The following is a 13,892-nucleotide window of genomic DNA, read 5'->3' on the forward strand; positions in this document are numbered from 1 at the left end:
CAATTAGAATATTTTTTCTCTAGTAGGAATGAGCAAAGAACTTGGTGAAGAAAACTTTGTGAAGTAAATTAGGGTGTGAATTGAGAAAGAGGTCTTCTTTGGGTAATGCAGCTCATGCATATTTATGAGGCTAGGCTGACATGAATTATTTCTGAATGATGAGCGTGACTCTTGCTTGATAAATGGCCTATACTGAATTTTGTACTGTGCTTCTGCAGTGGGCTTGAAAGGTAGTAGAGCAATTTAAGTGGTGTTATCTTCCGTCCTGTGTAACTGCTTAGTTTCATACCATAACTATTTGTTTTCTTGTAACTTACATTGGTTTTGCTTGTTTGATGCAATAAAGCCAGATTCATCACTCGTAATAAGTGCTGTATTAACTCACTTTTTTTTGTCTTCTTTTGAATAGCCATGGCCAGAGAGACACTGCACAAATTCTTTTGATGAGAGGAGCCAAATATTTACCAGACAAAAATGGTGTTACTCCTTTGGATCTCTGTGTACAGGTATTGAGTTAGCAACACTATTTTTCTGTGAACTTCTATCAGTTACTGTAGTGTAGCCTGATCAGAGTTAAACTTTTTTTTATTTTTAAGGCCTTTTTTTAGGTGTGAATAGTGACACCTGGTGTTTGTTCTTTTGTAGTGATGATCTTGCTGTGTTCGTGATCAGCTAGTTTATAAGGTCATGATACTAAGTGAAAAAGGAAAAAACCAAACTATTTGCTTCCCTTTAACTTGAAGGGTTTTATCATTTGCATACAGCTTTGCTTTTCAGAGTAGATCCACGCTTTTAAAAGATTGAAATTAGCTTCGTATTTTTCTTGCCAGGGATATTACCTTGGTTTTGAAGAGCTGATTTTTAATTCTTGCAGATTCTGGATGGTTTATGTTTTAATACTTGGTTTCTTGGCTCCAGGAATGATTAAATGCATCTGTTTAATGAATCTGTTGTTAGTGAAGTGAGTTATAAACTGTCATGCAAAGAGAAGAAGCCTCTAGAGTTGCAGTATTTAATACATTGCATGGTCCTCTTTCTGGTGTAGAATGTGATGTGTTTTAAGTGCCTGCTTAAAAGTACACCTGTGTTAAATAAGTGTTGAACAAATAAACCACAAATTCAAGTTCTCTTCTTTCCAAAAAACGTTTTTCTCAAAAGTTTGTGAAGTTAGTCTGGGCTGTTGATTTAAAGCAGAAGTGGAATGATACTTGTGTGTTGATTTTAAAGTTAAATAACTCTTTAAAGCCCTAGAATAGAGTTTATTCTGTTTCTTCCTTTAACGAGTCATACTTGTGCCTTTATGAACCTTTAGGAAAATATTTGTTTTTAAGGATTAGAACCTGGATGTAGTTAGGTAGGTGTGTCATCCATCAGCGATGGGAAGAGAAGGTAAATACTGCACTGTTTTCAATTTCTGGTAAGCTGTAAGGAGTTCAAATGTTGCTTTGGCTTTCTAAGTGGTAAAGTGTTTACGAAAAACAGAAGAAAGGGACCAGGTGTATGTGAGCAGATACACTGAAAGTATTTGATTCCATCTTCTGCTGAAAGTTGTTGATAACTTTGAAACATATTTAATTCCGGTTTGTTTTAGGATTGTATTTTTTCATTCAGATTAAACAAAAATTGTAATCTTTAGTAGATTTTAGTGCCTATAATACTAGAGACCCTAATTCTAATATTTCTAATGGTTTTTCATCTGTTGATTTTTAGGGTGGGTATGGAGAGACTTGTGAAGTATTAATACAGTACCATCCTCGACTTTTCCAGACAATAATTCAAATGACACAGAATGAAGATCTGCGGGAAAACATGGTAATAGTGTTACGTATTTTAAAGCTACCAGTCTGTCTGTGTTGTGGAGACCTGATTGCTTAGTGTTAGTGTTCTGATTAGAAGACATTACCAGCAGTTGATGCACAGTGCTGCAGTAGATGACCACTATGTACTTTCTCTGGCTCCCCCATGGAAAATTTACAGTCTTCACATAGTTTTGAACACAAGAATTTGGGATTAAATGTAGGATATACTTTAAATTTAGTGTTCTGACTTTGGATATTTGCCAAACTTGTTGCAAGCTTCAGTACCAAGGTGCCGGTGGAGCGTTCTGTATGTACCATTTCTTTGCAAAATGGGGCCTGTTATCCTTCATTTAGTGAATATCTGCAGTTATCCATTTAAGCTGTGTCTTGAGGCTTGAATCATCTAGAATGAACTTGAATATTTGGCGTATGAGCTCACCTATATGAAGTTGCCTTGTACAATTAGAGTATAAAAGACTACAGCTGCAATTTCATTTGGTTATTGTTGCTGTAGATTGAACTGTTCCTTTTTTGGTGCTTCTATACCTATTTTTTTTTATTATTATGGGGTAGTACAATCTAAAGAAAGATAAAGTAAGGAAAAGAATTTTTGTTTCTTGATTGTGTAGGGAGAAGGAAGCATGGGATGCTTATTTCCCCTTCTTAATCCATCTAGCTGTGGGTTTTTAATATATTGTTTGCTTGAAAATAACTGCAAACAATCTCACAGACTTAAAAGTAAAAAAAAGGAATTGTGTATTTAGTAAGGTGTTGGCTGCCACTTCACTGAACTTGGTTTGCTAGATTTTTTTACGTTTGTCTTGTTCTCTGTAATACCATTATTTCCACTACGGGACTGAGGATTCACAAATCTGTTCGGAAACAGTGTTTAGATTTCTGAGCTAGAGTTGAGTTTTAAAAAATAAAATGGCAGGTGAGAGTTCTCAAGTATGTATTAGAAACATGGGGAGGTGGTGTAGATGTTTTCAAATAAAAGGGAGGGGTAAAGGACTAAAACCATGGAATGAAAAAGACGTACAAAACAGTAAATGGCGAAGTATGCTATCATGTATTGTAGTAGGGAAAGCAATAAGCAAGAAAAGTGAGGGTTTCGTCTGTCTGTGTAATGGTGGAGGTGTGTGCAAAACTGAGATCTGAACAAGGAAGTATACAGACTATAGTATATAATACATGTTATAGTTACATGCTTCCGTCAGTAACACATATTAAGTATGGTTTTCTGTGGCTAAGATCTGAGGTATTTCGCCCAAAGTCATATATATATATATGACCAGTTAATACTCTCATGTGTGTTAGAAGTCAGGACTCGCATTTTAAATGTTCTTGACAAACTGGAAAAACTATCAACAGACTGCACGGAGAAAGATACAGCCTTAGATATTTGTAGCTAGAGATTCAGCTGAACCCTGAGGAATAACTCACATGATCAAGGATGGTGAAGCATTAGGAGAGATCACTAACGCAGGACTTCTGGAGTAGAAGACATCTGTTAACCAGGCAGGCAAATTGGGCAAACCAGTTTAGAGCGCAGATACAAGTGCTTCTGTCTCAAGGTGGAGTGTTGGACTAGATTGTATTTGTGAGAAGGATTCCTTTTAATTCCACCTTTCTACAGTTCTGTGAGAAGGATTACAGAACTTTCTGAAGGTGAGAGAGAAGAGTGTAAATGAGAATACAGTAGGAGTTAATGAAGAGCAGTGCCACTAAAGAGTTAATTTTTCTGTGGTAAAAAAATAGTCAAGGCTACAGAAAAGTGTAGGAGAAAGGAGTTAAAGACTGGGCAGTGTCTGGGTGTTCGCAATGTACTCTTTGTGAGCCATTTGATGGTATTAGTGAAAGAAGAGGGGCAATTTTGAGAAGGGCGTAATCGTAACAGTTATTGATTATCAGGGTATGACTTCTTGTCCAAGAAAGGACATTCAGTATCTTGAGCAAAAAATTAATATAGTGAGAGCAAAGTCTAAGATGCAGGGTTCATTTACACTGTGTCATAAACTGAGGAGTGAACCGAGGAGAGTGTTAAGTTATGAATCATGAAACTTAAAATATACTTCTAGCTTTCAGAAGTTGAAAGTGTATTCAGCTTTGTTTTCATATTAAAATAAGTTGTTCTTATGAATTAATAATACATGGTTAAGCATCCAGCACTCGACAGGTTTCTGTAATATTACATATCCTATAATACATACATTGACACTAGAATATATATCTTTCAGCATACTTTTTAACTTACAGTGAAATGTTAACTGAGGTTAGATTAGCCATTGGACGATATAGATGTACATTAATATTGGTAAGTATTAATGCTTGGATGATAATGTTCTAAATTAAATGTTTATCCGATGCTTCATGACACTATGGAATTTCTTTTGTTTTTATGTATCAGTTGCGGCAAGTTCTGGAACACTTGTCTCAGCAGAGTGAAAGCCAGTATCTTAAAATCCTGACAGGTCTTGCTGAAGTTGCTACAACAAATGGTCACAAACTGCTTAGGTAAGTGTGAGAGGATCATAAGTAGCCTGATAAGCTACCTGGTAGTTAGTGTTACTAACAGTTATAATAGTCTAAACTGTCTGATGCTAGGCACATGCTGGAGTAGATGGATCTTGCATCTGATTCTGTATGACAGCACCTACTTAGATTGCTGTATTCATGAGGACTTCAGGAGAGAAAGTTGGTGTCCTTGTGTAGCTGCTGGCAAGTGGAAGCTTGAGTTCCAGAGAAGTGTATGTTTTGCTTGGTTAGTTTGGCTATGTCAGCTCTAGGTAGGGAAGCTTTTAGCCAACTATCAATCACACTTTCCCCCCCCGCCCCCATCTTTACTTTCTGCATGCTTTTGTTGTATGTTTGAAGAGATTTTTTTACTTGTGTTCTCAGTTGCATTTTTATTTAATGTAATGAAGATGAAGGCAGGACTTGATGAACACAGACCTCTGAGCTTGGGCTTCTTCTCTTTCCTCCTTCCAACATGTAGTGTAGAAAATGCACTCTGTACATTAAAACCTCCAATAATGATGCTCTTGCATGGCTGACCTAGTATCATCACTATTAATTTCCTGGGTGTTATCCTGCAGCCTATTGCTGTTGGGTTTGGTGGTTGTTTAGTTTAAAAGTGCCTTAAGTTGTTTCTTGTAATGCTTCTAGCAGGTAGCCAGGAGTGCCATCGAGATTCTGCTGGAGGACTTCTGACTCGAATACCAGAAAGGCTGTTCAGTTAGCTTTGCTGCCATCATGTATTTCTACTTTCCAAGAAATAATTGTACTATGGCATGATTTGGTCTTGCTGGTGCAGATAGAGCCTAGGTGAATGTTTAAAAATGTTCTAGTAAAAGCTTCAGTATACTGTTAAACACACTTCAAAGTTTCCCTTTTTAAGTCCTCTGCTTGGAGACCAAGGAATTTAAACTGAAATTTTGCTTGGAAAATGCTGCTGCTGCAGTTTTTGTTATGTGTTCAAGATAGAATTCTTACTGCTTGAGGCTTATAGACATAAAACTGAGTTGAATTTGATGGAGAATGTTCTGCTTGTGCATGAATTCATGAATATATCTGATTCTACACTGTGTTGGTACAGAGTTCAGTTAAGGCACCAAACTTTTAATGTATTTATCAGATAAAAAGCATATGAGGCTTTTACATAGTATCTTTTAGATCATGTTTCTCTTGATTAGTAGTGCCATCTTTTATCATCCTGATCCCTTGTCTAATGGAGGTAGTTAATGGGTGTGTTGGATAGTAGCTAGGTGAGGATGGGGCGTGGCAGCGTATCTGGTTAATCAGTACACTTCTACCATTGGATGCTATATTTTCTAGATTAAAAATGTTTTCAACCAAATATCCCAATTTGTTTCATATGTTGTGATCCTTACTGTACTAAGTTAAATTTCTTAGCAGTGGTTCATAAAAAGTTTACACGTGTGTAAAACCAAATTAAGTATTTTGCAAGACCTGGAATTCTTATTTCAATTCTAGTTAAAATTTTGGGTACATACTAGTAAAATTATAGTGCTTATGTTTGATATTTGGGGCTGGTGCAGGAAAGAAAAGTTAAAATTAGTTAGCGTTTAAAGGTTAGAATCTTTCTCAGCATGTGTGTCGGAAGCTACCATTAGATTGTTTACTCCTTAACATACTGAATTGTTTTATTTAGGAAGAGAAACTTATATATTCCATTTTTCCCCCCAGCTTGTCAAGTAATTATGAAGCTCAAATGAAGAGTCTGTTAAGGATCGTGAGGATATTTTGCCATGTCTTTCGCATTGGCCCATCCTCTCCCAGTAATGGAAATGACATGGGCTACAATGGAAATAAAACTCCAAGAAGTCAGGTGTTCAAGGTCAGAAAAGTATATGATGTTGTTAGGAAGATAGACGTTAAAGAGATGAATTTCACAAAGCATGCATTCATTAATCAGACATCTCATGAACAGGAAGTAAGTTTGGTTGATGTCCCTATCCCTTCTTAAGTTAAACCTACCTTTTTCCCTTTCCTTAATTATTTTTTTTTTTCACCAAATTCGTTTGGCCACTGATGCACATCTCATCTTCTGATCTCTGTTTATTTCTTGTTTACTGTTTCATTTATTAGATGTTGAAGGCTTAGTTGCAGAGCCAGTTTTGGTAAACTTTGTTTTTATTTCTATTATTGTATTTAGGAGCGTAGTAATCTCAAGATGTGATGATGGTAATATAGTAGATTTTATTAATATAATTTTAAGATGGTATTTGGAGAAGCATTGAGAGTTCTGATCACTGGTTCATACAGCTTCACAAGATAAATGGAAATAATCGAATTCTTAATCTGTTTGGTGTTTTCACTGTTATGGTGAAGTATTTTCCCAAGTTGTTCTTGAATGTTATTTTACGTATTTTGAAACATACCAGTTTACTACCACCCTCACAATGTTATTGATTTATAACTGTTTCCAAATGCATGCTTTAGGTGCTTGCCATCTAGATGTTTAAATTCTGAAGTTTTTAATTTTGGTACTTGTCTGAGGAAATCCCTCTGCTGAAAACCATAGCTTGCCTTTCTCTAAAGCAGTTTTTCCTGTGTGCCAGTCAATCTGCATTGGGGATGACTGGCATGCCATTCAGAGCACTTAAATAATAAGAACTGAAGGGTAATCTCTCTTTTTCCCTTGTCTCCCTCCATCCTCTTAAATAGCACAGTTCTTATCAAATTGAAATGGCAGTGATTACATGAGAATTTTCCTCACCTTTGCATTTCTTTCAGGCTCTCTTGAAAACAGTATTTTGAAATTACTGCATTTGTTTGCTGGTATGATGTGTTCATCAGGTTACTTCTGTTGACTTTTAAGACAGAGCTGTATTGATAAGGTCACGAAATATGATACTTTTAATTCCAGCTATATTTAGTTAAGTAGCTTATCTCTTGAAAGACAAAGTATTAGACTATCTAAAAAACAAGCACAAATGTTTGTTTTTCTGATAGCATAACAGTTTTAGTAATTGATTTATATAATGATTATAAAACTAGTGTTTGAGTATGAAAAATACTGTGTGAAAGTTGTAGTGCATTGTACATATGCAATGTAATAATTTGTCCTTTACACTGAACTGTGTTGAGATAGATTGGCACGTTGTGAATTTAACCAGATTTCTGTTTTCAAAAAACAAAGCCTTACCTGAATCACAAGGATAGTTTTGTTAGACAGCATTTTCTAACGGTTCTAATCAAAATTGGTTTAAATATACCAGCTTAAATAACTAGCAGATATTACCTGTGTTTAATGCAGGAACTATCTGTGGTGAGATACTCTGTCGCCTTTCTGTGTAGGTATTCTGCTACATTTTTTCTTCAAGGTTTTAGGAGTAACTGACCTCATCTACTTGCATTTTGTGTTTGTTCATAGCCCAAAAAGAAACAAAAATGAAGATTTCATGCTTTTCAACTCTAGATCATTTCAGAACTCACTATAAAACAAAAACACTAAACTTGATATTTGCAAAGGAAATTGTTTCAGCAGATTCATGTATCTTTGTGCCCAAACAACTTTGTGTGCTGAATGAGTTGTTTCTCAGTTTAGTATAAAGTTAAGTTTTTTTTGTAGTGGACTTACATTACGCAACTGGCAAATATCAGTATTTCCAGTTGTACTGGAAAATATCAGTAATTCTTAATTGTGTAAAACCAACATTTACAGTTTTAGTAAATAAGTAAAATACAAACTACTGTTGCATTAGCTAACAAACCAAGAAGTTTCAGGATTATTTAAAAATTATTATTGTTAACTTAGTTATTTGAGAAGTATTAAAACTGAGGCAGCCCTTCATTGGGACCACTTGTCTCCGTGATAATTTTAAGGTTGGTTTGAACTTCAGTCTTCAAAAAAACCTCAAAACTGCTGATGAGAATTTATTCTTGTTTGGAAATGGGGCACACTGGTCTGGCAATGCTAAGGTAGTCTTCAGTTGTGTTCCTATTAGCCTGTTCTGCCCTGAATTTACAGTAGCTGGGTAGTGGGAGAAGAGACACAGTGCTGTAGTCAGTTGAGTGACTTTTCATTCTACCTTATTCCTACCTTCCCTTTCCTTTTTTGTCCTTTCCTTGAACACATAGTGGTTGATGATCCCTTTGGCCTTTTAGGAGAAGGGAAAAAGCCTACTGTATATCTAGATTATTACAATGGTATGGAGGAGGCTACATGAAGACCTGTCAGTTTTATGTCTTCACTCGTACCAGTACTTGCGTGTGGGACGTGCATGTCAGTGGAACAGAACTGTTTTTCATTTTGTTTGTGTTTTCTTGAATATAGGCTGCGTAACTCTTTAGTGGAGACTATTAAGGAAACTGTAGAGATTGCTGCTCTTACAAGGAACTTAAGGATTTCAAATTTCAGATCAATATTGAAAATTTTAGAGAAAGTAGCTTTAAATTGTAATTTGCTGCCAATCTTAATATTCAATTATGGATATAAATATTGTAGATAATTTCAATTTTGATGCAGGTTTTATGGGAAAAACAAGTCTCTTGGAATGCTTGTTCGTGTCCCCTGTAAGATCTTGAGTACTTTACAGAGCACAATGAAGTGGTACAGGTCACCACCCACACCTTGAATGTACTTCTGCTAGGTCCAAATAGATTTTTACCTGATGACCTTTAATGATGCTCTTCATAACTCCTTTTAAAAAGCTAGAGCAAAAACATTTTATCCAGTTTAAGAAATAAAATATTTCTTGTGGCTTTTTTCCTAATGCTGTTCAATTATTACAATAATACAGAAAAAAATTTTGAAGAATTGTCACTATAACTAACTTAGAAGGGATTGAAAATGTGGGTATATCTAGATCTGGGGCCATCTTTGCTTTATGGAAGTTCCCTGCATGTAATTCATTGCAGGCCTGGTAAGTTGAGGCCTATCCAAATACTTCACAAGTGGAATGTTATGGTTTAACTCAGCAGGCATCTAAATACCACACAGTTGTCTGCTCAGTCCCTCCCAGTGGGTTGGGGGAGAGAATCTGGGGGGAGAAAAGGTAAAACTCATGAACTGAGAAGATGACAATTTAGGACAGAAAAGGAAGGGAAAATGATAATCGTAATAATGAATATAGAAGTGATCTGCAATACAATTGATCACCACCTGTAACTGATGCCCAGCCTGTCTCCAAGCAGCAGCTGCCCCTCAGCTGAGTACCTGCAGTTTATATACGGAGCGTGCTGTCCTATGTTATGGAATATCCTTCTGGCCAGTGTGGGCCAGCTGTGCCCCATCTTCTTGTGCATCTGCAGCCTGAACACTGGCAGGGCATAAGAAGCTGAGAAGTCCTTGACTTAGCGTAAGCACTGCTTAGCAAGTTCTAAAATAATATTTTATCAACATTATTCTCACACTAAATCCAAAATACAGCACAGTACCAGCTACTAGGAAAGTTAACTCTATCCTAGCTGAAACCAGGACATGGAAACATTAGCTTTTAAAGACATGTTCTTGTACTGATCTTGGAAGAAAGAAAATGGTCATTGAATTTGAACACTCAATCTTGAAACAAGCTACTGCTATCTCAAATGAGGTCCTGCTGATGAGAAACTTAATAAATAGTAATTTTGACGATGTTTACGTTCATTACCTTTTCATGTATTACTCTTCCAATTGCTGTTCAGTATGTTCACATATTAAGGAAACTTGCTGCAAAATCTCCCTGTCTAGTTGAACAAAGTTCAAGCTTGTAACATTTTTTTTCCTCATTTTAGAGAATATTCTTTTCTAGAATTGAATTGACTTCTCTGCTCTGACACAGTTACTTCATGGATTCAAGGACTAAGTGAGTGTCATACAGTATGTTGAGCAAAGCCTACTAGTTTTAGAGATCAGGCTGACTTTCCCCAGAATTCTTGTTGATAATGGTAAATTTTTTGTTGGTAAATTTCAACAGAAATTTTTAATACGCAGCCTCTACAAGAACTAATTTACTGTGTATTGAGAGCATGTCTCTGAGGTGTACTGACAGTGCTCTAGCTAGTGTAGGCTCCTGGTAGAATGTGCTCTGTATAGGTCTTGATTTTAAAAGGCAACTTTGGAAGACGGGAACATATTTTTCAGTATCTGCTAAGTCTTTGAATGGTTTAACTGGTGAAAAATGTTGATGCAGCGTTAATATACAGAAAAAGAGTGCATTTGGAAGTTCATTCTTACTTTTGAAATGTAGTGAAAAACTTGAGTTAGAATTGCCTTCTTGTAGGGTGCGTATCCCTGTGCTCACTAGATTGTATGCTTGTGAAACGTCCCATTAAACTCCATTAAGGGACAGGACAGTCAACCCTCCTGTTTTTTTGAAATGCTTACGAGAAAGCCACAGGTTTCTCAGCCCTTTCTCTCCTCTGTAGTAGGCCCACACGTCAGAGCAAATGTGTAACAATGGAACTGTACCAAGTTTCAATTATATTGATTTTAAGCTAGTTAAAATAAAGCTTGTTAAAATAAAATAAAATAAAATTTACAGCTTTAAAAATTTATACATGATCCTGCTGATACTTGTTTCTGTTTCATAAAACTAGATATTAGTGACCCTTACTCCGAGGCATCTGTGATATTATCAAAGTGCCCTGTATGAGCTCACACTATGCATAAAGCACATTGTACTATATACAGGCATGAGTCTAAATCTCAGTGGTGTGGTCTGCAGTTTGTTCCATCTATCTCACAGAGGAAGCTGCTTTGGCCTTAAAGAACTGACACTCTGTTATTCTAGAAACTCAATGTATGTGTTCTTGTCTCTCTACTTGACAGCAGCAGCCAGGCAATAGTGCACTGTGTAATAGCCCTGAGGCTAAACTCTGTTCAGTGTTTCACTCTTTCTAAATTATTTTATCTTTATTCCATATGCTACTTGATTATTCTCCTTCTGTATAAAATTTTCACTTTGTGCTCTGTGGTTACAAGAATGGATTTTTTTATAAGTATTTGTTTCATGTCTATAACATGACTCTAAAGGAGCATTTAAAGCTTTTGATGGATATGCATGATGTTTAGTTGCTTTAAGAGGATTATCACATCATTTAGTATTACCTAATGTTGTCATGTTTCTTTTTTGTCTGTTTTTGCATGTGTTTGTTGCAGCCACTGGAACTGCTCTGGCATTCTCTAGATGAATGGCTTGTTCTTATAGCCACAGAGCTGATGAAAAACAAAAGGGACTCTGCTGACATTACTTCTATTTTACTGAAACAAAAAGGACCAGATCACCAGGATGCTACTCCTACGCCTTCCTTTGCCACTGCAGGAACTGAGGGCAGAAAAGATCTCTCCACTGATGCTGGCAAGTCTAAAACATATGATGTTGCTGGGAAGCAGGAAGCTTGTGCTGATTGCCAGGATGTTATCTCCATGACAGCAAACAGGCTCAGTGCTGTCATTCAGGCCTTTTATATGTGCTGCTCCTGTCAGATGCCTCAGGGGTAAGGAGGGGATCCTGTTTGTCATCTAAACTGTTACCATTTATTTTAAAAAACATATATGCTTTCTTGGAAGAATGTCGGTGCTGATTGGGTATTAGTAACGGTCAAGGATGTGCTTTAACTAGTTGAATTTGAATGATTTTTTCTTTTTTTTCTGGCTTTAACGGCACCAAACAGCACAACAAATTTTCCATAGCGCTGCTGCCTGTGAACATAGCTATTCTGGGGCAGATTTCTTATTGAATGTCTAATGACTCTTTGTGATTATATGGGATACTTGCAGGCAATGTAATGTTGGTCTCTTGAAAGTTGTTCTTGCTGCTGATTCTTAGTGTGAAATTTTCCCCTAAATTTAATGTGATTATCCAACAACAGCTACATTTCAGAAAAAAGTAGAAGTGGGTTATATTTGTGTATGAAATGACAACTGGAGCAAAACTTCTTTGGCTATATTAGCGAAATTTATAACAAGGAGAGTTCAATCTCAAAGTAACTCACTTGGTGTGCAATCTAGGGGTTTGCAAGCATAGTTTAGTGTGGAGCAGGCACTTACAGCCTAGGGAAATTTCATGCCATCAGTGTCTGATTTAAAAAGTAAAGTAGTGTGTCCACTGTAACTGAGGTCATGGTCTGTCCAAGATTGTTAATGATAGCGTGTGTGAACTTGCAAGGAAAGGATCCTTAGACCCCCTTGAGTGGAGGATTAGGCAAGTGCCATGGTATTATATATAAGCTTTCTTGAGGAATCTGAAAGCAAGGTTTCCACTACATGGCAACTCTTCGTTATAAGCAGCCACTGTAAGTATTTTTCTTTCTTGGCCAAACCTTGTGAAATAAAAGATTTCAGGTTGACCAGTAGTATTTGTCTGGGGCACGCTCCTTTGTGGATGCTCTGGAAGATGATCCAGGGATCAGTATGTTTCACAAGTGCCTCAGTCCTTTCAATTTTAATTTTATTGCACCTTGAAAAAGGAACTGCTGGTCAGCCATTTCCCTTGAAATCTCCACCAAGCCTTGCTAAGATAAAATGCCAGTAAAATATTATTTATAGAAGTGATTAAGTATATTCTGCTTACCCCACACTCTCCTGGCAATTTATCTCTTTATACCAAAATTCAGTTGGAGAGATGACTGTTTCCATTTGTCCAGGAGACTTACTGATGGGCCTGTGGATCTGTCCTTGTGCATAATTTACACTTCAGATTAGGGAGAACTGCAGTGGATGGTAGGTAGGTTTAATTGAGAGTTATTATCCTAAAAGCCAGGAGAGTAAGAACTGTTCCAGTGACAACTCCCTGGGATGCAGGAAAGTAAGGCAGAGCACATCTGAATTCTGTGTTGCTCTAGGATTTTTCGGAACTGCATAGAAAAGTGCAAAGATCTGAGACTCATTCTGTTTTACTGAAGTTTTCATTTTAATAGGAGCAAATGGCACAGCGGTGTAACTCAATACTGCTGCCTCTTCAAATAACACTTGAAATTGCAACAAATCACATTTTCAGACAAAATTATTTAAAGTTACTCTAATTTTAGGTTTTAATGTCTGTGTTTAATGGAGGAGAGTAAACACAGCTCAGTTTTCCATTGTTCCTAATATTCATACAATAAAGATAACATTTCATGCTTAAATGGAAAATTAGCTAGTTAACATTTGAAATACTGATGTTATTTTCTTTCACTTGCCATGATTGCTTTTCTTCTCCAAATGCTGATATTGAATCTAGGAATTTTGTTAATATAGTGAAATAGTGTTCCAAGTTTTCAGCACCAAACCTGATGAGTGATGTTAAGTGTTTTTTGTGGCTTTTTTTTTTTTTTGTAATTTTCTCCGTATATTGTATCTTACGGCTTGTGTGGCAATTTACAGGTAGAGAGAGTTTATTTCCTTTCAGGGAAGACAATCTTCTAGTTATTTAATATTTTCAGATCTTCTTTCAGTAGAGAAGTGGTTTTAAAATGTTTATATTTGATCTCTGGAAGATTTTATTTGCTTGTTTGGGTTTTTTTTTGTGTGGATGAGAGGAAGGATATTATGAGCTTATTGCTTCGAAACAGAGTAAAGGAGAGAAGGGAAATAGCTCAGTTCTGTGTCAAATGAGCAGCTTTTTTCTAAATTGGTGTGGGGAACAAATAGTTGTAGGATTGTTATCC

At 36.4% G+C, this 13,892-nt stretch overlaps 1 protein-coding gene across 3 annotated transcripts in view; it reads left to right on the plus strand.

Annotated features, from left to right (window-relative positions):
* The window catches only part of HACE1 (HECT domain and ankyrin repeat containing E3 ubiquitin protein ligase 1), a 52,023-nt gene that overhangs the window by 13,096 nt on the left and 25,035 nt on the right, over positions 1-13,892 (plus strand). For 2 of the 3 annotated variants that reach the window (XM_069851121.1, XM_069851123.1), the window contains 5 exons: positions 410-506; positions 1,711-1,812; positions 4,207-4,313; positions 6,006-6,252; positions 11,404-11,741. In XM_069851121.1, the coding sequence (XP_069707222.1) occupies positions 410-506; positions 1,711-1,812; positions 4,207-4,313; positions 6,006-6,252; positions 11,404-11,741 (891 nt within the window). The remainder of the gene's footprint in view (positions 1-409; positions 507-1,710; positions 1,813-4,206; positions 4,314-6,005; positions 6,253-11,403; positions 11,742-13,892) is intronic. The other variant, XM_069851122.1, reaches the window with a different exon arrangement.

This window comes from Phaenicophaeus curvirostris, chromosome 2, assembly GCF_032191515.1.
Source record: "Phaenicophaeus curvirostris isolate KB17595 chromosome 2, BPBGC_Pcur_1.0, whole genome shotgun sequence".
Lineage (NCBI taxonomy): Eukaryota > Metazoa > Chordata > Aves > Cuculiformes > Cuculidae > Phaenicophaeus > Phaenicophaeus curvirostris.